Source organism: Grampus griseus, assembly GCF_964374135.1.
Source record: "Grampus griseus genome assembly, chromosome: 14".
Taxonomy (NCBI): Eukaryota; Metazoa; Chordata; class Mammalia; order Artiodactyla; family Delphinidae; genus Grampus; species Grampus griseus.
In genome coordinates this window covers 30328096-30353479 of record NC_139008.1, presented here as the reverse complement: position 1 = coordinate 30353479, position 25384 = coordinate 30328096, and the positions used below count along the sequence as shown (strand labels likewise).

Below are 25384 nucleotides of genomic sequence, written 5' to 3'. Positions count from 1 at the left end.
GTATAATAAACACTGGATTGGATCTAAAGGAGTCCACAAAGCTGTGAGCTTCTCTGGTACGTGCGCATGAGTGGTACCAGCGAATATCTATGGGGTCTAAATCAGCCCCAGAACCCACTTCCACTAATTCATCAGGCAACCCCAGCCTAACGTGCAAATGAGGAAATCCTCCTAAGCAGGAATAAACTGCAATAAACTGCAGAGTTTCCCTCATCCTGTTTCTCACTTCAAGTTTTGGATGCTGCAAGCCGGGTGAGCAGAGGTCCCAGGCGCTGTCCCGGGCAGCCCTGCATCCGAGAGCTACCATGAATCACTTCCAGACCATCCTGAGTCAGATCCGGATGCTGCTCTCCAGCCATCGGCCGAGCCAAGTGCAGGCGCTTCTGGACAACCTGCTGGCAGAGGATCTTCTCTCCAGGGAGTACCACTACGCCCTGCTCCATGAGCCTGATGGTGAGGCTCTGGCCAGGAAGATCTCCTTGACCCTGATGGAGAAAGGAGACCCAGACTTGGCCCCCTTGGGGTGGATCTGGAGTGGGCTGCAGGCCCCGGCAGCCGAGAGGGACTCCGGCTACAAGGACCCTGGGGGTAAGTACCATCCCCTTTTCTCATGGAGCAACGCCTGGCTGTAGGCAGCTCAGGGATTTTCCCTCTTCTCTCTGAAAAGGAAGTCAATGTGATCATCCAGGTCCCAAGTTAGAAAGGCAGACTTGGACAGGAATCAAGGTCCCTGGTTGAGCTGGCAGGAGCAGTAAGTGCTTGGAGAGCTCAGGCTGTGATGCTGAGGGCACTGGAGAAACAGTGTGCTCCCCACTCTACTTAAAAGTAAACTGTCCACGCGGCCAAATGCCCACTTGGGTCACTCTCTGAGCCGCCTTGATACCTTAGGCATGATGCAAGGCACCGGTGAGGGGCACAGATGGACAAATCAGCTATTGCCTGCAAGTGGGGAAGACAGGTGCAGGCACAATCAGTGTGTGGAAAAATAGGTTGCCACGGAGAGGAAGGGCCGAAGAGCCAGGGAGCAGAGATTGCCATGTGTGTGTGCGCGTATGTGTGCATGCGTGCAAGAGTGCATGTGTGTGCAGGTGCACGTATGTGTGGGCATATGGTTGCATGTGTATGTACTTGTTTGTGCATGTGTGTGTATGTGTACACATGTGTGTGTGTGCGTCTGGGTCATGGAGAGAGACAGAAACTGAAAGACAGACAGGGAGAGAGAGAAAGGGAGGGAGAGACAGGAGAGAAAGAGACAGAAATGGAGATGGAGAGAAGGAGGGAAGAAGGGAGGGAGGATGGGAGGAAAGAAGAGAGATGGAAAGAGGAAGAGAAAGAGGGAGATGGTGGGGGAAAGAGAGAGAGACAGAAGAGGAACCAGACTGCAGAGAGAGAGTGTCTTATTTTTTAAAAGTACTGATAGCAACTGATGCATCTTAAATCAGGAAAACAAGCCTATACCATACCGTTTCCACTCACACCCTTGGCTCCCCAAACATTTTAGGTCTTCCTTCCCAGTTCCAAAGAGGTTCTCACTTCAATGCAACCAACAGTCTTCCTAAAGACACACGTCTTTCAGTCTCCTCTGCGTAGATCTGAGCTTCTCCAATTTTATGAGCTGGTGTCATAAACTCTAGTCCTTCTTGGTCCTTTCATGGCTCTGGAGTAACTTGAAACAAGATCATCACCATGATTCACATTTATTGAGTATTTACTGTGCGCCAGGCTCAGCCCAAGCCAGCAGGTAGTTCTCACATCCACCCTAAAGGCTTTGATGATCTCCAACCGTATTTTATGCAGAAAGAAAAAGCAGAGGCTGCCCAGAAGTGAGCAACCCCAGTCCCCAGCTGGGAAGTGGTGGAGGCTGGATTTGAAGGCAGACAAGCTTTTAGCCTCAATCTGACCTTGAGGGGTAAAAAAGCCCCTTGATGATTTTGCCATGGGTACCAGGGCTTTGAAGGTATTTCTCCAACTCTTCTGCCAAGATTCAAGTTTACATAGGGTTGGCTGTCCTCCTGGCTGAACTCTCACTCAGATGGTCTCTATCTATTCCTCGGACACATCTTTTACTCTCCCCCTCCTAACAGACCCCTGGGGGGCTGGGGCGTCTTTACCAGCTGAACGATCTCCCTGACTTCTTAATGGGAATGCAAGAGGCCTATGTGGTCGTTTCTTTTTTTTAACTTTTTATTTTATATTGGAGTATAGTTGATTAACGATGTTGTGTTAGTTTCAGGTGCACAGCAAAGTGGCTCAGTTATACATATACATGTATCTATTCTTTTTCAAATTCTTTTCCCATTTAGGTTGTTACATAATATTGAGCAGAGATCTCTGTGCTATACAGTAGGTCCTTGTTGCTTATCTGTTTTAAATACAGCAGTGTGTACATGTCAGTCCTAAAGATGATACCAGAAAACCACCAGAGCTCATCAATGAATTCGGTAAAGTTGCAGGTTACAAAATTAGTACACAAAAATCTATTGCATTTCTATACACTAACAATGAAAGATCAGAAAGAGAAATTAAAGAAACAATCCCATTTACCATCACAGCAAAAAGAATAAAATACCTAGGAATAAACCTACCTAAGGAGGCAAAAACCTATACTCCGAAAACTATAAGACACTGATGAAAAGAAATGGAAGACGACACAAACAACCTATGCGGTCTTGATGCGGGTGCAGATGCCAACTTCCGGGGATGTCAAAGCCTTCCTCCCTCCTTGACTCGCCCCCTGCAAACTGCAGGCTCCTTCATACCGCAGGCTACCCAACACCTCTGCCCTGACCTCCTCTCTCAGCGAGGGCTGGTTCCTGTTATTAAACCCCATTTCCTCCCTGGGGACATAATATTTTTATTTCTGATCCCACGTGACTCTAGAAATGGAACTGGGCTCAGGGCGCTGTGGGCTTCAGAGGCTGGGAGACAAGGAAGGATAAATCGCTTCCTTTCCCCGTTGCTTACCTCCCCCTCTTCCAGGCCAGCTACCCCCAGGCATGAAAGACTCAACTGTAAGGACTACGGGCAGGTGTGCTGCTTTGGGGCAGAGAGAAGAAGCAGCCTTCAGAGGGGGAGAAGGGGAACTGGGGAAGAGAATTGTGGGGTTTGTAAATAAAGGGCACCGACTTTAGTTTCAACAGGGGTTCAGAAAAGGAAATCAGTGTGTGACGTTTCTGTCACTCTCTACAACCCTATCAGGATCTGCACCCTCCGCCGCTCTAAACTCTGCACCGACTTCCCGTGTCACTCAAAGGAAAGCTAAATCTGGACGATTCCCACAAGGCCCTTCATGATCTGGCTTTCATCACTGCTCTGCTCCCATCCTGTACTCCTGCCTTCTCATCTTCTCCAGACGTGCTGGCACCCTCACTGTCCCTGGGACAGGACAGGCACGCTCTCTGCCACAGGACCTCTGCACGTGCCATTCCCTCCAACTGAACCACTCTTTTCTCCAGATATCCTCTTGGCCAACATCCTTGAATCCTTCAGATCTTTGCTCAGATGTCACCTTCTCAGGGATGCCTACCTTGATCATTCCATTTAGAATTGCAACTCCCCCTTCACACTCTGAGAAGTGGCCCCCTCCCCCATTGACACATTCACCTTCTATATACTTTACTTTTGTATTACATTTGTTGTTTGTTTGTTTTGGGCTGCACCACGAGGCTTGTGGTTTCTTAGTTCCCCGACCAGGGATTGAACTCGAGCCCTCAGCAATGAGAGTGCGGAGTCCTAACCACTAGACTGCCAGGGAAGTCCCTATGTTTGTTGTTTATTGTCTGACTCCCTCACCGGAAAATAAGCTCCCTGTGGGCAGGGATCTATGCTTTCATCACGGATGCATCCCAAACGCTTAACACAGTGCCTGGCAAAGGATAGGTGTGCGATATATGTTTGTTAAATATTAGACAGAGGGATGGTAGATGGATGGATGGATGGGTGGGTGATGAGTGGATAGGTGGGTGGGTGGATAGGTGAATGGTTGATGGGTGGTGAATAGGTGGATGGGTGATGGATAGGTGGGTAGATGGTTAGGTGGATGGGTGATGGCAGTGTGGGTGGGTAGGTGGCTGGGCGATGATTGGATGGGGAATGGCTGGGTGGGGGGACAGGGAAATGGTTGATGGGTAGGTGGGTAGGTGGATGGGTGATAGGTGGGTGGGTGCGTGGTGGCTTGTGTAGTCCCATTACTCTCACTTTACAGGTAAGTACACTGAGGCACAGGGAGGTTAAGTGATTTGCCTCGCTCATAACCTAGGAGTGGGGGGCTATGAGATATTGGATCTCATGAGTCTGGATCTCTCGCTGCACTTTCTGCTTGGCTGCCTCTTCTGCATAACCTAAAGGGATACTGTAAGTCTACCCAAAACAGGCTGACCACCTTCAAACTGAAACCAGCCCGATGATTCAGAAGTCACCTTTAGATATTATAATGCTTCAGTTGCAATTGTGTAGGAAGCCCACTTCTGGGGACGTGACCTTGGGGATTGACTCTACTGCACAGAGCAGCACATGTGCGTCCTGCCCATAGGCAAGCTCGGGGGAGGCCCAAGAGTCCTGACAGAGCTCCGCAGCCTAACTGGGGAAGCAAAGCAAACACTCAGGCAGTCTTTGGCTGACAGCGGCTGACAACACCTGGAGGACAATCAGATGCCAGAGAAGAGAGATTTTAGATGGCAGATGGAAAAAGAACCAGGCGGGAAGCTGGACAGCTCTGGTTCTGAGGCCATGCTCTGCTGCTGCTTACCAACTGTGTAACCTTGGCCACATGCCTGAACCACTCTGACCCTCGGTTTCTTCATCTCTAAAATGGGAGTGGTGATATAAACCTCTCAGGGTTATAGTGAGGGTTAAATGAGATGGTAACTGGTAAACCATCCAAGGCGGTTCTTGGCAGATAACTCCAGGAATATTGGACAGGGGGCAGATATACCAGGGGTTTGAGTCTGCAGTCTCACTGGGGCCCCCATGCCATATCTAGACAGCTACTCCAGTGCTGAGTGCTTGGTGCTCTGTGCATCTGAGAAATGGGCCAATGTGCCCCCAACCCTCAAGTTGGCACGTTAGTTAAGCACATGGGCTGTGGCCTCCATGCCAGCTGTGACTCCCTGATTCCAAGGGCTATGACAGTGAGCCCTTCCTGGGACCCCTCTGGGCCTCAGTTTCCGCACCTGTAAAATGGAGGTGATACTAGCATCCAGAGTGGCTATTCTGAGAATTCAGTGACATCATCCAGAATAAGGCACTTGCATTCTTGGCAAGAGGAAAGCTCGTTCTGACTCGTCAGCCCCGAGGGTGGCATTTGGGGCAACCACAGACCCAAGGCGCACAGAAGGATGACTGGGGGCAAGGTCAGAGCCAGCCGACCCCAGGCTTGTGAATGGAGGCACAGCGGTGCTTCTGGGGTGAGCTTTCTCAGAGGCTGTAGGACGCCCCTGCTATGGTTTTATATATTATTGTTTTCCTCGGCTTTCCTTTGCTGGTTTGTCGCTCTATGTCTTCACGATGTGGTACTTTTGCCCGTGAAGGCTCTGTTCTAGGAACCACAGAACAAAGACTCCTTCTAGGATGTTGCCTGATTTATTGGAAAGGGAGGGACACACCCCAGGCTGCTAAGCTCTTCCTCCCACTTCCTTCCCCATTTGCTTCTTAGGATGAGAGTCCCCAGAGCCAGGAATCAGAGGGGAGGGGGGCAGCGCCCTCCCTTTCTCTGACACCTTCCTTTCCCCAAACCTGTTCCTGCTCTGATCCCTGATCAGGGAGTCTCCGTGGACTCCTGGAAGGAGATGTGTTGGCAAGGACCACTTGTTTCTTCACCTTGAGTAGCTTCCCATCTAGTCAGACCTACTTCACCTTCACCCGCAGGAGCCGCAGCAGTAGAAGCACCTGCATTGGAAGTTGGCACGTCCCCATGGGTTTTCCCAGGCTGACCAGTGGCCTGTTCTATACTCAGCTTGGCTCCAAGTCTGGCACCTGACTCAACCAGGAACTGTTTCTGTTCTTTGTTGTTACCTTGAGCACCTCACCTGTGTCCTTATTTACCATTTATTGGTCTCTCCACCTACCTGCCCATCCACCTACCTGCCTACCGTCAAACTACCTGGTCTACTTAACCACCTACTAATATCTACTTACCAATTCAACAACTTACATCTACTATCTGCTTCTATCTACTTATCAATTTATCAATCTTTCATTTATCTGACTGCCTGTATATTTATGTACCAGCATACTTACCTGCATTCCTACCTACTAATCCACTTGTACCTTTGCCCACGGACAGGCCTACATTCTCAGATACCTTCCTACCTGCCTAATTTGCCTACATACCAGTGTTTTTCTATCTATTCACCCACCTCTCCACCGATCTCTTTTCCTTTCTTTCTCACCTCCTTTCTTCTCTCCTCCTTAAGCATTTACTTAGCATCTGCCAGAAATGAGGGGGGTGGTCACAAACAAACATAAGAAAAGACACTTAAAACTTAGTAAGGTAGGACTCTCCGTCCATGTGGAACTTGTCTGCCTTGATCATTCAAATCCAAACGCCATCCATTCGCTCAACCAATCTTGGAGTCCTGTGTCTTTTAAATAAGAAGATCAAACACAGTAAGACAGACATTAAGGACCTTGTGACCTAATCAGAGGCAGCGGGGGGGATACTCATGAAACAGGAAGTTCACCATGTATTGCCAAATACGGGGCAGCAAGTTTGCTAAAAATGAGTAGGGCAGGAGGTTGTTGTCAGCTGGAAAGGTGATGAAAGCGGGAACTTGGGCATTGAAGGATGGCTAAAATACAGCCTGATGGGAGGAGGCAGGAGGGTGGTCCTGGGGTTGGGGGGAGGGTGGGGGACCCTCTGCTTGAGCAGAAGTACATAGGTAGGGCCCAGCTGCAGCAAGGGGTGGCAAGCTTTCAGGAATCCTACTTGTAAGACCAAGTTCCCCCATCTCCTCTCCCTGGTACTTGGCAGGGGGCCCCAGACTGGTAACTTGAACAACGCTTCTGACTGCAGCTTTGTAATGCTGGATCCTGACTTGAGACAAAGGGATTTGGGTGCCCAGGGCAAGGCTGGCCTCAGCAGCGCTGAGAGGCGCCCTCCGTCAGAAGGGAATTGGCTTTATCCCAGGCTCTGGAGAATGGTCACCACCTCTAGGGGAGTTTTGAAGAGGAGCCTCAGCAGGCACGCAGGATGCTTTAATAGGAAGATACCCTGGGGTTGGCTTAGCCCCTCTGCCCCCACTCAGTCCTGGAGGCCTGTCACTCCAACTCAGCAACCCCTCTCCTCACCTCCACTGCCTCTGCTGGAACTCAGACCACCATCGGCTCCTGGCAGGGCGCCATGGCGCTCCTCCCTGGTCTCCATATACGAGGCCCTCCTGGTGCTGATTTACGGCCTCTACCATCAGTTAAAACACAGGCTAGCACGCGGTCACCCTGCTCAGAAACGCCAGCAGGACCAGATTCAGGTCTTGTGGAGTATGGGTCTGGGGCGGGGGCAGGTGAAGGAGGACATGGGGAGACCAGGTAGCAGACTGCTGCTGTGGTCCAGGTGAGAGATGAGAGCATCCAAGCAGGTGTACCCCAGGCCCAGGGGACTCTCATTCCAAGCTCGGCCCTGCCACGAAGCTGATTCAGAGCTGCCTCGGCCACGGCCATCAGAGCTGGCTCCCTCTGAGGACAGGAAGTTGGCCTCACTGAATGGCCAGGTGTGCCTCTCCCCGGGCACATCAGGTCAGAGGAAGATGAAACTTCTTGGGACTTCTCATATTCATCATGTCTGTTTTGTTAGCCTAACTAAGCAAGATTGTTTCAAATTGACTCTCAGCTTTCTTATTTGTCTGCCTACTTACCCCCCTGGGACTTCTGACAGCAGCAACTGCTTCAAAAATAATCACCATACAAATATAAGCATCATTATCCCCATTACACACATGGAGAAACTGAGGCCCATACAAAGGAAGTGAGGGGTCCAAGGTCACCCATCCGCTAATAACCACGGGGGCTGGACCATAGCGCTTCAGACTCCCAATCCAGTGTTCTTTCTGTAAAAATGAAGTCATTGTTTCCCAATCGTCATTCATTTTGGTACCACCCTCATGATTTCTTTTCACCACCTACACTATTCTTAGCTGGACAGTTGTTTTTTTTTCCCAAACTACTCACATTTTTTTTTCAACTTTATTTCCCAAGGAAAGTTTATGTCCACCATAAATGAAAAAGAATGCCACACATAGAAGGTAACTATGAAACAGGAGAGCAGAATAACGTTATTCCATTCTAGCCAGACACTGATGTCTACGGAAGGCTTGAGGCTGGGGGCTGCTCTCTGTGAAATGGGTGGATCACGCATTAGAAGAGGTGTTAAAAGCTCCTTGGCCCCAAACTGAGACTTTCTTCTCAAGGTTTCCAGGAGCCTGGGCAGAGAGTTAAAAAGGCACTAACTTTCTCCCTGCCACACCTAGGTGGTACCCCCAAACCACGCGGCTATAAGTATACCATATTTGGGGGTAAGACCTTTTTATGTGTAATTTATGTTTTAGTCCAATGTTCTTAGAATAAAAATGATGAGTGGACCACTCGTGTTCTCCAAGGAAATTCAGGGCAATTTGGTGTGGGGGTGGGATGGTGGATGGGAGTGGAATCCCGGGAGTTTGCTGGAAGCTAGTTCAGCTTCTCTTGAGGCATTTGTGGGGCTCTGACCACGGCCCCATCCTGCAGAGGATGGCAGATATTGGCAGCTGGCACCAGCGTGGCTCCACTGTGGTTGCCGTTATTTCAGAATGTCAGCATGTTGAAGACCCTCCAATAGACAACTCATAACCTTCTGAGGTCGGTCACCGATTTGGTCCAAAACAAGGAACTGAAATTAACATTAGGTGCAAGTCCGTGTTTAAGGGAGCATGGGCAAATTAGAGCATGTTTAGATGCGAGAAATCTGACAGCTCAGACCACCTGGTAGGGTGAGAATTTTCTGCTGGTCCCTTACTTGCTTCCTTTGCATGTTTACTTAGGCTTGGCGGGCTCCAGACTTTTGTAGGGAGACTGGTCAGAGATGAGGCTGCCTGCTTCTGAGCTGGGCATCCGAAGGCATCGTTGGGCAGGCTGAGGGCAACAGGAGGGGCTGCCAGAGTCCGGGAGCTGCTGCCTCACTCTGTTTCTCACACCATGCGTTGCCTGGCTACGCGCCCAGCCGGGTCCTACCTGCCAGAGCCCCAAGGTAAAAAGGCGGGTGGAAGACGTTGGGGCTGAGAATGCTTCTTGATTTAGGGTGAGGTCTCAGCTCGTCCCGCCGTCCCAAATTGTCAGAGACATTGCTCTGGAGTGTGAGGGTGGCGAGAGGGGTCTTTGTCCTGCTGGGGCTTTTGGAAGAAGTGAGGTGGTTTGCCATTTCCTTCCACTGAGGGACATTCGGTCTGCCCAGATGCCTGGAATGTAAGAGGGCTTTATCAGCCTGAAGGGTACTAAAGGGCTGACTTTCACGGGGCGTGTTGTTAGCTCTCAGCATTCATGACCCGGCTAGGCCAACCACAAGTTCCTCCCTCTGCCAGGTAAACACTGAGGAGCTCGCCCTTGAAGGGTGGAACCCCTGCCAGATCCACCCCATCCCCGGGAAGCAGGGAAACCAAAGCCAGAGTCAGCCCCTTGGTCTAGATGTTGAGCCCCAGCTGGTGAGCAATACAGCCACCTGGACCGATGCTGCCCTCTCCCCAGTTTCCAAACGGTGTTTGGGGGGAAAAGTGGGGGACAGGGGACAGATGATGAGAGACAGCATAGCACAGACATCTGGTACCAGCTCTGAAGGCAGCACGGCAGGTTTGAATCGCAGCTGCACTGTTGCCTGGGTGTGAAGTGACACTGAACAAGTCCCCAACCTACTCTGAGTCTGTCTTCCTGGGCTGTTAAATGCGATTAGGGGGAAACTCTTATTACAAGACAAAGGTGAGGAATCAAAGGGTCTAGAGCAGTGCCTGGTGCATTGTAGGATCTGAAGACACACATAGGAGCCTGTTATTAGTGTGGTTGAGACTGTAGGACTCCTCTTCACAGATGCTGCTAAAATGGGAGGCTTCCTCTGAACCTGCAGATGGATGACAAGTTTGCCAGCTCTGTTGGTTGCAGCCAGAGCTTGTTGGGGGAGTTTTCCAGGGGGAGAGAGAGGTCAGAAGTCACCTTGACCCCCCCCTCCCTCAATACCAGATGAGGAAATCCAAGCCTGGGAAGGGAGGTGACCTCCCCAAGGTCTCAGGGTGGATGGAGCAGGGGTCCAGGACCTCTGGAAGAGGAAGGGTGAGAGGAAAGCAGCTAGGAGGTGTGTGGTGATGGGAACTCAGGGCTGCCAGGGCTGAATTTCCAGCCAGGGAAGTTCCTTGAGGAATTTTCTCTTCCTCCCAAGGGCATCCGGCTTCCCAGGAGTGAATGGCTCAGCGAGCAAGCCCCTGTGCCCTGCAGGGGTGGTTTGCCAGCTTCAAGGTGGGGCTGAGGTGGAGGGAAATTGAGGGCCAGACAGGGGTGGATGAGCTCCCTGCAAACCAGGGCTTGTATATCATATGCCTACGGGCAGGCTGCCTCCTCCAAAGCTGTGCACTGGCCATTTTTAGGAGCTGATTAGACTCTCCAGGGAGTGTGGGGGCTGGACTAGGCGCTTCTGAGAAAGCACATGGCAGGCGCAGCAGGAGGAGGCTCGGGTGCCTGTTTACTCCCCAGCTTGGGCTGGCCCAAGCCCCTTGCTGCAGAGAGAAAGTGAAAGAGAAAAAGGGCAGCCACAGTGGGTGGAGCTGGGGTGGCCAGGCGACTGCTCTCCCCAAGCTTGCTCGCTCACCGCAGCCCCAGAGCTGGCGGGAGGGAGAAGCCACTGGCAGCGCGCGGGAGTCCAGGGAACAGCGGCAGGTAACCAAAGTCCCCTTAGCAGCCCCTGAAGTGGGGCTGGGAATAGAGGTTCAGAGACTGGTAGCTACTTGCCTGAGATCACATAGCAAGGCTGGGAGGAGGAGGAAGGTAATGTGCGGAGTGCACACCCTAGAAACTCCTCGTTTCCAGCATCCCTGGAAGGATTCCACGCAGGAACTGGGAGCGGGGAAGCCGGAGCTGGGCTGCTTTGCCCAGAGCACCGGGGCCCAGGGGAGGCGGCAGGGAGAGCCGGTGGGAGCGGCAGCGTCTGCAGAGAGATTGGGACACAGAAGGAGCACGCAGAGAAGGGAGGCGGTGTGGCCAAACGATCAGTAGACAGTCTCCCTGCGCATCCTAGAATCTGAAGAAGCGCCTAGGGCCGCGCGGAGGGAGACACAGACTTTTCTTCTATGGGGAACCTAGGACCGGGGCTGCCCTTCTCTGAGCCTCAGCTTCCCTCTTGAATCACGTTCCCGCACTGACTCAGGAGTCTGGGTACCCGGCCCTCTTGGTGGGGTCCCCAGCGCAGGGAGGGCTATGGGGAGACATTTAAACGCCGGATTGGAGAAATCCTCACTTCTCTTTTACCGTCTTGGGGGGCAGGGTCTTTCCTGGACTGTGTTTGACAGTCCGCATCTCTACCGCAAGTTGGGGTCCTGAGCCACATCCTCTAAGGAGAGAAACTAGGGGCCTCCGGAAAGGGATTGGGGTGGGGCTGTCCGGGGTCCCAGAATATCAGAATTGGAGCCACCATGTCTAGCTCTGTCTGGGACCCTTAAAACCGCAGTTCTCGCTTGAGTCCCACAGCATCTCTCTCCACCCTAGGTGACACATGGGAGGGGACATAAGTGCCCCACCTCCAATTGCGGCCAGGAGTTCCTAAATTTGGCAGGAAGTCTTCCATCTATGTGCCACTCCACCCCCCCCCCCAAAAAAAGAAATACCATTCCCAGCCAATCAGAAAGTTAAGGAAATTAGTGCTTCTTGCTCTAGGGCCTGGTGGAGCTGAAAGTGGAGAAGATGAGACCCCAGCAAATCATCACTTTCCAAATCCCAGCCTGCCTTAGGCAAGGGCCTGGCTTCCAAGATCCCAGAATATGGAGTGGAAGGGTCCTCAGAGACGACTGAGCCAGGGGGTCCCAGGCTTCCCACACGTGGGAATCACCCAGAAGGCTGTTTAGAGTGCAGGTTCCCAGCCCCCACCCCCAGATCCCATTGACTGGGCCTGGGGTGGCGCTTCCAATGGCAGGTTAACTGGCTATGGGATGTGTGTGTGTGTGTGTGTGTGTGTGTGTGTGTGTGTGTGTGTTTCCTATCTCAGAGGTCCAGAGGTCATACATACATTGAAAGGCACTGAGGTCCAACCCCAGTACCTACTCCATGTTACAAAACCTCTGGGGACTTCCTGGGAGGTTCTGTCGAAGTCCACATAGCCAAGTTATTAGCGGAACCAGGATTTGAAACCAGGTCCACTGAGAGCCCATCCAGTACCTGGGCGGAGGTGTGAGCCTCCACAAATACAGGGCGGGTCCTGGATAGTCGGAGGGAGACTTGTTGATACAGCAAAGTCTGTCTGATGGCTGGGACCTGGCATCTAGTACCTTGTGGAGAGTAGAATCAGAAAATTAACACAGCGACCCTGCTCCAAGGCCTGGGGTCAGTCTTGGGCAATCAGGGAAGTGGCCTGAGGGAGAGGGTAAAGCTTAGGTACTTGGCTTTCAGACTTGGCATCCGTCACCCTGAGTAACTGACTTCCCCTCCCGAGGGGCATCTATAAGATAAGACACGAGTGCTTTCTTGATGATTTCCTGACCTGCACAGAAGCACTTTGCAAAAACCACCAAAGAATACACGTGTGCCTGGTGTAACCCTTACAGATTCTAGAGGGATCGTTTAGAACGATCTGAGAGGTCGTCATCGGGCACACGTCCCTTGTGTTTCCAAAGACTTTGGCGCATACGTGATCCGTGGTCCAAGGACAATTCTCAGAGAAGCCTTGATTGACACTGGGTCTCATAGGGAGGACATTGATGCTTTTCTGATTCTCTTTTAATCCTCCTTTTTTTGTGAGTAGGCATGATGACAGCACTCTAATACTAATGTTTCTTTTTAACAAAGTGGGAGGGCAGCTGACATTAATTTGATAACATTGTTTTGCTTTCAATGGCAAATGAGACTGCAGTTTTTGTTTTTGGGGTTTTTTTCATGCAAGGTAGTGAAAGAAAGTTTTCATCTTTTTTAAACACAAAATTTAGCAAGGTAATCATGTTTAAGTGTACAATTCAACGGCATTAAGTACATTCACGATGTTGTGCAGCCGTCACCACCATCCATCTCCCAAACTTTTTCATGGTCCAAGCTGAAACTCTGTCCCCATTAAGCACTAACTCCCCATTCTCCCCTTGCCCCCGGGCCCTGGCAACCACCCTTCCACTTTCTGTTTCTATGAGTTTGACCACTCTAGGTGACTCACATAAGTGGAATTATACATTTGTTCTTTTGTGTCTGGCTTTTTTCACTTGGCATAACATCTTCAAGGTTCAACCATGTTGCAGCATGTGTCAAAACTTCATTCCTTTTTATGGCTGAATAATATTCCATTGTGATCCATTCATCTGTCAGCGGACACTTGGGTTGTTTCCATCTTTTGTCTTTCGTGAATAGTGCTGCTACAAACATTTGTGGACAAGTATGTATTTGCATCCCTGCTTTTAATTCTAGAAAATTTTCTTTTAAAATAAATATGTTTGGATTTTTTTCAAGTTAATTTAAGGGAAATGCTTGGGTAAATTATACAACAGGTGGTATGCAGATAGGACCAAAAAAACTGTAAAGGAGGCAGGCGAATGTCTGAAGTTTGGAAGACTCTGGATTAGTGGAAAGACCTAGTAGCTCTTGTAACAATCTAGGCTCGGGGGATGGGGCTACTAGGTCAAGGGGATGGCTGCTGAGGGACTTTTGGAAGCAAAAATACAGGAACTGGGGACCAACCTAACCTAAGCGCAGAGTCTTGGGGTTTCCAGCTGGGGAGAAGTAGAAAGGTGGTAGAAATGCAGGGTCTGGAAGGTTCCCTTGGAGGAAGGAAAAGCCATAGAGCCATGCAAACTGAGAGGCAATGTCTTCTCGGCAAGTGGAAACTCAGGCCGCCTTGGAAATAAAACCTATCTAAGTTCTCAGTCACCACAAGGCAAGTGTGTGTATGTGAGTGTGTTGGAGGAGGGGGTGCCCAGGGGCGATGCTCATGTAAAAATACAGATTTCTGGACCCCACCCCAGACTTACGGTCAGAACCTCAGGGGGTGAGGTCCAGCTGCCGTGTGTTTAGCACCCACTTCAGGCAATTTTGATTCACAGCCAAGCTTGCTAACTGTCATCAGATGCTGGCCGGCAGGGCTAGGACGTGATTTATTTACCTCGGAGCCTCTAGCACGGAGCGAAGGACCTGCCGCAGGCTTAGGTGCCGTGTTAGGCCAAGCTGGGGGTTAGGACTGGATTTGGGAGCCTGGCTTTGCTAACTGCAGCCACAAGCCCCTCATTCCGCACTCCAGCACCCAGCTCAGGTTTTCTTCCAGGAAAAACTTGTTGGACTCCTTTTCGGCTCACCGACCGCAGCTGGGAAGGTTGGGGCTTGCAGAGGGAAGGCCACGCGGAGGTCAGGGAGGCTTGCGTTCTGGTCAAGCGCTGGGGCCCCCTCCTCCCCTGGCTGCAGCTCTTCCAGCTGTCTCCGCCCTCCTCCCCTCCCCCTCCCCCCAGGCCCGTCAGGCCCCTCAGCCCCAGTAACTGTGCCATTTACAGGCACTGCGCTCAGCAGCCGAGCTTGTCTTGTTTGAGTTCCAAGATTTTCCAAGTTGTGATGAGGTGGATGTCCTCCAGGGAGTCCAGAGAAGATAGGTGCCTTGCCCAAGGGCTCAGAGGTGGTCTCTGTGGGGTCTTTTGTGGGCTTCCGTATGATTTCCAGGCCCTACCTGAGGAAAAACAGAGCCAAGTTGTCTCAGGTGGGGTTCCCTGGGAAGCAGACTTAGAGGTGGAGATTTGCACATGGGACGTTTATTGGGGAGAGGTCTCCAGGTTGGGGAGAGGGCCCCTGGGGGAAAGGGAAGAAGCAGCATTGGGCAGAGTGAGGAGCTGGGCTCCAATACAGTCACAAGAGAGGTCTCAGCCGATCCCGTGGGGAGGGCTGAAGCTGGGACGGCCAGGGTTATCCCAAATTGAGACTCCCAGACCAGACCTTGCATGCCTACAGGCAGCAATCACTGCATGTGGGTACAGTGATTGGAAAAGGGTGTGACTTTGGGCTATTCCCAGAGAGGTTGAGTTGTTTTTGTTTGGTTGTTTGTTTGTTTTTTCGGCCACACAGCGTGGCATGCAGAATCTTAGTGACCCCACCAGGGATCGAACCCACACCCCCTGCAGTGCAAGCATGGAGTCTTAACCACTGGACCACCAGGGAAATCCCCCCAGAGGGGTTGAGCTGTGACCTGTGAGCCTGTTGCCCTCTAGCAGTTGGTCCTTAAGGGACTGTAGCACACCACAGAATCTACTACATTTTTTTTTTGAAATTGTCAAATCAGAGAGCATCTGGTGGCCAAGGCTTAAACTGTCATCTGGAGTTGTCTTTTTTACTGTCTTCTGTGCAGCCCCTTTTGGGGAGGGGTGGGTTCTGCTTCCCCCCCCCCCACCTCACCCCCATCCCCTTTAATTGAATAGCTCCATTATCACCTGTTCTGGGATTTGGGCTCCTTGTACAATTTCATTTGAAAGCCGCTGTTCTAGCATGACATTCTTATTTAACAGATGAGGCCGCTGGGGACCAGAGAGGGAAAGGGGCTTGCCCAGGGTCACATAGCCTGTCAGGTGCAGAGCAGGGTGCAGATCTCAGGTCTCATGACTCCCTGTGTGGATCCTGTCTCACCAGTCTGTTGTAAACTCAGCGATCCGTAGCTGCATCAGTCCATTTCCTCTGCCCTCACTCCAACTGCTGAGAAGCTCTGTGGAGAGGAGTGGAGCCCATCCTACTTCCATTTCCAGCTTTCCTGCTCTGAGACCCCTTTATCCGGGCACAGGCTAGTCTCAGCCCAGAGAGGCTGGAGAGCTATGATGGAAATGCCAAGATCCTTGAGGGGGCTGGAACTGAGGAGGGCAAGGTGAAGCAGCAGGCTAGGTCCAATGGGGAATAACTCTTTGTGCCCTGTGGTTCCCAGACAGCTTATTTCCTAATCCCTTTTCAGTCTGAGCTGGTGCCAGAGCTGGGGAAACACACCCAGCACCCCAGATACCACAACTCCCATGCTTCCTGCTCCTTCCTTTGTGGAACCGGCCAGTTTGGGCACTCAGGGCCAGTCCCCTCCAAGCCTTTCTATTGGAAGACACCCTCATGTGCGTCCCAATCCCACCATGGGGCAGGACAGAATTCAGCCCTGCCTTTCCCTTCCCCAATCACCCATCCATCCCATTTCCAGCAGATCAGAGATAGACGTGACCTTAGAAGGCCTGCAGGCCAACAGTTGCAAACCCAAATACCTAAGGGGCCGTAACTGTGCCCAACGGGACCCAGCAGAATGCAATAGGGAGCAGTGGGGTCTTTGGCAACAATTAATTGTATATTCTATATGGAGACATTGCGATGGTAATTAAGACACACATATACACACACAAATTGTCTTGGGAAACAAAACACCTAGGCCTGTAGGCCTGAGTCACTCTTCATTTTGAATCCACACTCCAAGCCAATCCCCCTTTGGTGCAGAGGAGGAGCCTATGGTCAGAGTCAGGCACCAGAGCCACCCAATTACAATATTTCAAGACCTCTCCTTGTCGTGTCTGCTGGCTCCTACTACATTGGAAGATGTAATAGGAGACACACACACACACACACACACACACACACACACACACACACACCTTCCAATCTCCCCGCCTGGAGAAGTGACTAGAACCTCCAGCTGCCTTCCAGCCCCATTGCCCCTCAGCATTGCCAAATACCTTAGTCTCCACTCTGTCTCTTGTGACCTCCACAAGCCTCTCCAGGAAGTGAAAGTCTTGAGTGAGACCAGCAGTTTCCGGAAGTCCTCTCTGCCTCATTTTCCTGGGTTGCCCCTACTGGACCAGCAACGGGGGCCAGAGTGCTAGGGCTTCCTCCTCTACAGATGGTGCCCATCTTTCCCTGTTCATCTCCAAGTCCTGCACATTCTCATCTCCTCCCCCAGGACTGGGGGCTCCTGGGCCCAAATCCCCCCATCCCTGGACAGCCTACAGGGTGGCAAGAGTGCAGTTTTCTTCCTTTTTGAGCATCTACATGTGTCAGGCCTCTTTTGGTGAGCCACAGAAACACAGAAGCCCCACGAGGCTTCCATCATTTTGGGTTTGGTTTGGTTTGGTTTCTTTTTAACTTCAGGAGCCTTTCAATCTTCAGTTAACTTCATATCTCAATTCGCAGTACACTATGATCTTTGGTCCACGTGAGGCATCTCTCTTAGTTAATTTCCATTTCCCCCATTCTCTTTCCTCTTTCTGGGCACCCATTCGAATGCACTCAGGGTGTATCCTTTTGTTTGCATGTGTTCTTCTTAAATACGTGTTGCTTTTTTTATGTGCCTGTGTGTCACTCTGCACATCTAGAATTGGGCTATCAGAGCTCATTCTGCTTCTTACTTTTTCACTCTGTACTATGTTATATTTTTTTTAAGATTTGTTTTGGATGTGGCATTTTTAACATCTTTATTGAATTTGTTACAATATTGCTTCTGTTTTATGTTTTGGTTTTTTGGCCACGAGGCATGTGGGATCCCAGCTCCCCAGCCAGGGATTGTATCCACACCCCCTGCACCGGAAGGAAGAGTCCTAACCACTGGACTGCCAGGGAAGTCCCTGTACTATGTTATTAAGATCCACCTCCATGCTCATTTGGTCTGTTGCTTCTAATTATTGCACCATCCTCTATAGATTGCAGCAGCTGCTTTGTACTGTCCTTCCCCTAGCAATAGACACCCAGGTGGCCTCCAACTCCTGGTCACCACAAATAGCACAGCAGTGAGCAACTTCAGATGGGTGTCCTTGTGGAGCTGGGGGAGCATCTCTTTGGTATGTATATACCCAAGAATTGAATCACTGGGTTGTAGGATCTCTGCATCCTTAGGTATTCTAAGTGGTACCAGGCTGTTCTGCAGGTGGCCACACACATCCACTCCCACCAACCCCTTGGTGTTGCCCAGCTTTCTAATTTTTGCCAGTTGTACAGTGGCAAGTGACACCTTGCTGCTCTCATTCTGGAACTTACATCTTAGTAGCACTTCTTGGCTATGTCGCTTTAAGCAAGTCATAGCAACCTACTGAGATTGACACTATGCCACCTAAAGGCAATAGATTCCACAACTCAGAGAGGCTGAATAACTTATCTGAGGTCTAACAGTTAGTGTGGAACTGTAATTTGAACCCAGAGCTCACACTCTTTTTTTTTTTCTTTCTTGCATACGCGGGCCTCTCACTGTTGCGGCCTCTCCCGCTGCGGAGCACAGGCTCCGGACGCGCAGGCTCAGCGGCCATGGCTCACGGGCCCAGCCGCTCTGTGGCATGTGGGATCTTCCCGGACCGGGGCACGAACTCATGTCCCCTGTATCGGCAGGCGGACTCTCAACCACTGCGCCACCAGGGAAGCCCCCCAAGACACTCTTAACCACTGTACCATTATCAACACATTTTGTCTCTTTTCTAAGATATCATCCGGGTCTACACTGCAAGCTTCTTGTCAGGGGCTATGTTTTAAACCTCTCTAGGGCCCCCGGAGAACTGAGCCCAGTGACTTTCTTACAGGGGATGCTCAGTAAATCATTGTTTTATAGGTTTGGAGAGAAAAAAAGTGCAAGGTGTCTCGTTGAGTTTATCTGGAGGGCTACAGGGTGCAAGAAGCAAAGAGGAACTTGTTTGATCCACAGGGTTGCTGACTGGGGGCTGGTTGTGGTAGATAAGTAACCCTGGGCTCCTGGCTTCTGGCCACCATGTGGCCTGCGGAAGCAGCTTGTCATGAAGTTGGGGAGCAGAGTGGTGTTAGGGGGCCTTTGGGGAAAGGCAGGGGGGAAAGCCGATAGGCAATGAGGAATCTAGAATACCCAAATGCCTCATCTGAGTGGGCTCCCACACCCAGTTGGTGAAACTAAAGCTCGTAAGGGTAGAGAATGATATTCAAGATCAAAGGCAGAGCTGGAACTCAAACCCATGTCTCTAGACACATGGTTCAGAGATTTTCCATTCCTTCCTCAGGAGAAGATCCCAGTCAACAAGTAGGGAAGTATTTCTTCTCATGCTCTTTCATCACAGTGCATAGCAGTGCTGAAGGTTTGGGGTAGCAAAGGAGTCCCCTTCTCCCTCTGAATGCCTCTTCAGACCTTCAAGGATACACCCCCCTCTCTGGGAAGAAAGCAGCTGATAACTGAGCCTAACCTCACTGTCATCATCTGTACAATGTGTACAATAATACCAATCTCCCAGAACTATTGTGACAATTGAAACAAGATGATAAATAGAGAGCGTCCAGCACAACCCCAGACACAAAAGACTCTCCCCAGCAGAGATGGAGCACAGAAAGGCTGCAGAAACTGAATATCAAGGTCTGAGCTAGAACATTCTGGTAATACTTGATTTCCCTCAGGGGAGAGAGGAATGAACCTTTATTTCAAAAACGATTTTGGTGTGTATGTGCTTTCAAAACCTGCAGTGTAGTGTGAAATGGGGATGGAAACAAACCCCAAAAGGGACTTTTGGTGGCAAAAGGATTAAGAACTTTTTCTCAAGTTGGATGTGGAAGGTGGTGGCCCAGGGGGAAGGGCGGGTCCAAAGAGAACCTTCTAAAAATACTGCCCACTTACAAGAAAGGCACAGCCCACTCCTCTGCTGCACCCCAGACAGCTCCTCAAAAGGAGAACTTGTCTTGCCACCCATGCCTCCTCGCTCCGGGCGAAGGCACCTCCCCAGGGTGGCCAGGGGGCCAGAGCCTGGAAGAAGCTGAGCCTTGGTGCCAGGCAGCTGCTTCAGATCCCAGCTCATTACTCTTCTCTTTGAGCCTGTTTCTTCATCTGAGAAATGGAAATACAAATAGCTAATGTGTGAGTTCAGCTAAACGGGATAATGTCTATAAATCATGTTGTTTGGTACCTGGCACTCAGAGGGCACCTATGAATTCTAGCTAGGCACCATCAGTCCTACTGATGGAGAGAACCCGGGGGTAGGTGAGCTAGAGGAAGGGTTCTTGCACTCAAGGGCTCCTTGGCTGTAGGATCTGTCCTGTGCTGGGGCAGCTGACAGGGACTCGCTCCTCTGCAGTGAGGCGGTCAGGGCTCTCTGCCTCCAGCCTGCTCTGGAATTGCAGGAGGAGGAAAGAGTCCAGTTAGGAGGCTCTGAAGCACTTCCTAAGCATCTAGAGACACAGGAAACATGGTTGTGGGAACCCCGGGAGGTCCCAGGCCAAGTTGATTTTGGCATGAATGGGAGGAGCTATGGTACTTCGGGGAGCTCTAAACTGCAAGCCTAGATTCTCAGGCTCCCAATATAATGGACTTCCTTTGACCGTGGGCCTCCTGTGTGCCTGGCACACCACACAGAGCCCTTCTTGGCCTTTTGATGGTCCCACAAGGTAAGTATCATTATCCCAATCTAGTGGTGGGAAAGCTGATATTCAGAGAGGTTAAGTCACTTGCCTAAGGTCTCCCAGCCAGGATTCAAACTCAAGTTCTCCAACCAGGTGACCTTGGACAGGCCATTTCAGCGAGGTGTCTGAGTATCCTCCTTGGTCAAATAGGCATAATACTCCACATGCCTTCTCCCTAGGGCTCTTTGTGAGCTCAGATTGGGGGCTAGAGGCAGAAGTCTGTTGTGAGCTGCAAATCTTTGTCTAGTCAAGAGGAAATGTGTAAGATGCATGCTTTGTCTTGGAGATGCAGGAAGGTGCTGAGGTATATGTTGGGGGTGTCTGAGAGCAGACTTTCCAGGTTGCACTGCTGCCTCTGGGGCTTGCTTGTTCCTGTGGAGGTTGCGGGGTCTCCTTATGCAAAAGAACAGAAAGCTTGGCTTCACAATGTGGTAACGCAGGAATGGAAGAGAAAGGATCCCTTTATCAGTCTCACAGACGTAAGAGGTGAATTAATAATAATAATAAGGACCATCACCCACGTTGTGCTCATCAAGTGTGTGCTGGACGCTGTTCTATGCTTCCATTCATTAAGCACTTACTAAGTGATGGTCACCTTCCTAAGGGCTCTACATGAATTAACTCACCTAAGCCTTATGAGCTACCAAGTATTATTATTCCCATTTTACAGATGAGGAAACTGAGGGAATTCCCTGGTGGTCCAGTGGTTAAGACTCTGCACTTCCACTGCAGGGGGCCTGGATTCAATCCCTGGTCAGGGAACTAAGATCCTGCAAGCCGTGCACGTGGCCAAAAAATAAAAATAAAGATGAGGAAACTGAGGCTTCAAGAGATTTAAAAAATGAGATTAAAAAGATTTAAAAAATGAGATTAAAAACACCCAGGTTGTGGTGAGTTGGTAGATAGGAGTGGTTTCAGAGTCAGGCAGTTTGACTCCAAAAGCTCAAAGGAGTTGCCTTCTTTCTCTACTGTCAGTGTATTGCCCTGGTATTTGATCACATTTGGTGATGCTGTCCAGTGTTTGAAGCTGAGCTTGTCAATAAGCTAGACTTCTTCAGGCTCTTCCCCACTGTACCTCCCTCCATTGCCCATCTGTGATGGGACCCAGTCTCTATTCCTGAGCCTAGATAAATGGGGGTGCTTATTTGACTGGATATATTCTGATTGGCAGGAAAGAGCGTGGACTGGGAGTCTTGTGCTAGGGGATCAGGTGCAGGCTCCACCACCGGCAGACTCTTGGGCCTCGTGCAAGGTACGTCCCCTCTCAGGGTCTCATCTTCTCCTCTGTAGGATGAAGGAGATTGAGCTTGAAGGTCCCTGGCCGACCTTGTGGGAAAACTGAGTCCCACATTTTGTTCATGGAATTGCTGGCGTTCGTCCTGAGCTCTTGTCCCCAGATGCCACAGTCTGGAGAAAGGCGGATGGCTACAATGTAGGCTCGCAATAAAGACCACAGACTGAAAAATGGGAGGCAGGCAGCAGGCAAGATTTGGGACAGGGAGATCTTCTCTTACCACCCTGGACAGAACAGTAGATTGCTTCGTTGGCTCCCAGGACAACTTGTTGGAAGAAGTGGAACCCTCCCCGCACCTCCCAGCCTTGGCCCCTCTCCAAGAAACGGAAGATGGCGGCCCCATCTTTCAGTTCTGCTTCCTCCAGTCATGGTTGGCTGGGCCTTTAACGCAAGCCTGCTATGTTTGTGTTCCTGTAGCCCACACCCAACCCATTATAAACAGTCCACCCTGGCCAGGGCCTCTCATTGGACTGGAAAGTTCATTCTCTGTGATATGTGCGTCTGTGTTGAGACCCTCCAGAGCTAGCAAGAGTTGTTGATGAGTGAAAGGAGAAGAAACACCTGGGGAGGTGGTGGTAAGTTGTGCGTGTGTGTTTTCTCACAACATTTCCCTGCTTCAGTTTCATTTTATTCTGGCCCAGGCTGGGCACTCAGAAGGCTGTCTTAGATCCTCTGGCCAGCTCTCTTCTCACCTTCTCCAAGAAGCTTCTTTTGATTCTTTCCAGCATGTATCTGCATCCCAAGTATAGCGGGTTGAATAGTGCACCCCCCCCCCCCCGCCAAAGATATGCCCACATCAAATCCCTGGAACCTTGAATGCTACCTTATGTGGGGAAGAAAAGGTCTTTGCAGATGTAATTAAGTTAAGGATCTTGAACTAATATCCTGGATTATCTGGGTGGGCCCTAAATCAATGTCCATTTAAGAGAAAGGCAGAAGATTAGGAGGTGATGTGACCACTAAGGCAGAGAACGGAGTGATGTGGCCACAAGGTCACAAGTCAAGGAATGCCATCAATTCCCAAATATGGAAGAGGCAAGGGAGGATTCTCCCCTGGAGCCTCCAGAGGGACCACGGCCCTGCCTGCACCTTGATTTTCGACTTCTGGCCTCCAGAACTGTGAGGGCATAAGACTCAGTTGCTTCAAGCTACTAGGCTTGTGGTACTTTGTTGCAGTAGCAACAGGAAATGAACAGACCATGGAATCATAGACTCCCTGCACTAGAGAGTAGGGCGGGGTCATTGGAGCCACGCAGATGCAGCTTCACACTGGCTCTAGCCAGCAAGAGCTGCACGTCAGGGGGCTGTTAGCCTCTCTGAGCCTCACGCTGCTCGTCTGCAAAAGGGAGACCATAATGCCTACCTCCCAGTGCCAGTGTTTTGTTTTGCTTTAACAGCTTTATTGGGATATAATTCAAATGTCAGACAATTCACTCATTTAAAGGGTACAATTCAATGGCCTTTTTGGTACATTCACACAGTTGTGCAACCAACCCTCAGCCAACTTTAGAACACTTCATCGTTCCCCCAGAAGGAACCTCATACCCACGAGCAATGGTTCCCCATTTCCCTCCACAATTCTCCCTCCACCGTAGCCAACTACGAATTTACTTTCTATGTTCAAAGATTTGTCTGTTCTGTATATTTCATATAAATGGAATCATACAAGATGTGCCTTTGTGTCTGGCTTCTCTCACTTATCAGGATGTTTTCAAATTTCATCCATGTTGAAGCGTGTATCAGTACTTTCTTCCTTTTTATGTCTGAGTACTGTATGGATATACCACATTTTGTTTATCCATTTATCCATTGATGGGCTTTTGAATTGTCTCCATTTTGGGGGTATTATGAAGTATGTTTTTATGCACATTTGTTTAGTTTACAAGTTTTTGTGTGGATACAGCCAGGGTTGTTTTGAAGATTAAATGAAGTAGAACCTAAGGCATCTGATATGTCCTCCAACAATTAATAATGAAAGATATTAGAGGAAATATGCCCCAACTCTTTCAATTTACAGATTAGGAAACTGAAGCATGGAGAGGAGCACAGACTTGCTTGAGGTCATCCAAGGCAGGAGAGCATAACACTTATATGCAGGTCCATGAATCAGACTGCCCAGAACTAAATCTTGGTTGGACTTGGGTTACTTTATGTAGGTCACTTCACCTCTACGAGCCTCAGTTTACTCATGTGTAAAATGAGGTTAGTAATAGTACCTACCTCATATGGTTGTTGATGTGAGGATTAAATGTGCTAGACCACGTGTCTGGCACATAGTAGGTGCTCTGTACATCTTAGCTGTTGTCATTCATGGTAGTGCCAGCAGCAGAACTTAGGTCTCCTGGCTCCCAGGTATGAGAGGTTTTGAATCTAAACTTCTCCAGTTCCCTTTTCTGTGTCATGGGCATCTTCCCAGTGTGACTGTAGGTTCTGTGGAGGAAGGACATAGGGCTGCTTCTCCCCACTGCCCTGAGCACATAAGAGGTGCTGAATGAGAACCTTTGCTCACTTTCTTTGGCTTCTGCCAACCCTGGCCTTCACCAAGAGACCCAGCTGGAGACTGTGATAGGTGTTAATTCTCTGTATCTTTCCAACACCCCATGAGCTAACTGAGTGCGTCTCCCTTCCAGGCAGTGGACAGCACACAACCATGGAGTTGGGGCCTCTAGAAGGTGGGTACCTGGAGCTTCTCAACAGCAATGCTGACCCTTTGCATCTCTACCACCTCTATGACCGGATGGACCTGGCTGGAGAAGAAGAGCTAGAGCTCTGCTCAGGTGGGTTCTCCTCCCTCTGGCCCCTTCCAAGTCCCTCCCCACCCCTCTGCCTGCAGTAGAGATGGCAACCAGGGGAAGCCCTGGCTGTGGAATTCCGGTCAGCACCACGGACAGCTCCAACTCCCTGCCACTCTGGCTCCTAATGGAAATATCTCGCAGCCCGCCCTGCCTCTCCCTCCTTCCCCACCAGCCCTCTTCCCAGATCTTTCCTGCTTCATCGAAGTGGCTTTTCCTCCCAGAACCTGATACGGACACCATCAACTGCGAACAGTTCAGCAGGCTGTTGTGTGATATGGAAGGTGATGAAGAGACCAGGGAGGCTTATGCCAATATCGGTGAGGAAGCATTATGAACCCAGAAAAAGGACAATTGAGGGAAAAGACTCTTTTATCTGTTTTGTTAATCTCACCCATTCACCAGGAGCCTCCAGGCCCTCCCTCAGAAATCGGGGCAAGGGGGGATGGGGAGCGAGGGCTAAAAGGACAGAGAATCGGGGAAAGAAGGGAGATGGAGAAAGGTAGGGAAATAGAGCCCTTCACTAATGAACACCAGGCAAACAAATCTCACTTTTCCATCTTCTGCCTCCATTTCTATACATTTTTCTATTTGTTGCTCTTCTTTCCTTCCCACAAAGCCCATATCATATGCCCCTCCCTCCCTCCCTTTCTCCTCAGCTCCTAAGCTAAACTACTCTAGTATTTGTAATAACTACCTTTGGGGGGCACTTGTAGCCTGCAAACCACTGTGCATGTGTTATCATATTGAAATCTTACAAAAACAAAGGAAG

General features: G+C 50.3%; 1 protein-coding gene across 1 annotated transcript in view; it reads left to right on the top strand.

Annotated features, from left to right (window-relative positions):
* Positions 1–305: 305 nt before the first annotated feature.
* Positions 306–25384, top strand: part of CIITA (class II major histocompatibility complex transactivator) — a gene marked incomplete at its 5' end in the record, with an annotated part of 48123 nt that continues 23044 nt past the window's right edge. Inside the window, 3 exons of the mRNA XM_082670418.1 lie at positions 306–592; positions 24455–24597; positions 24837–24932. Of these exons, the coding sequence (XP_082526544.1) occupies positions 306–592; positions 24455–24597; positions 24837–24932 (526 nt within the window). The remainder of the gene's footprint in view (positions 593–24454; positions 24598–24836; positions 24933–25384) is intronic.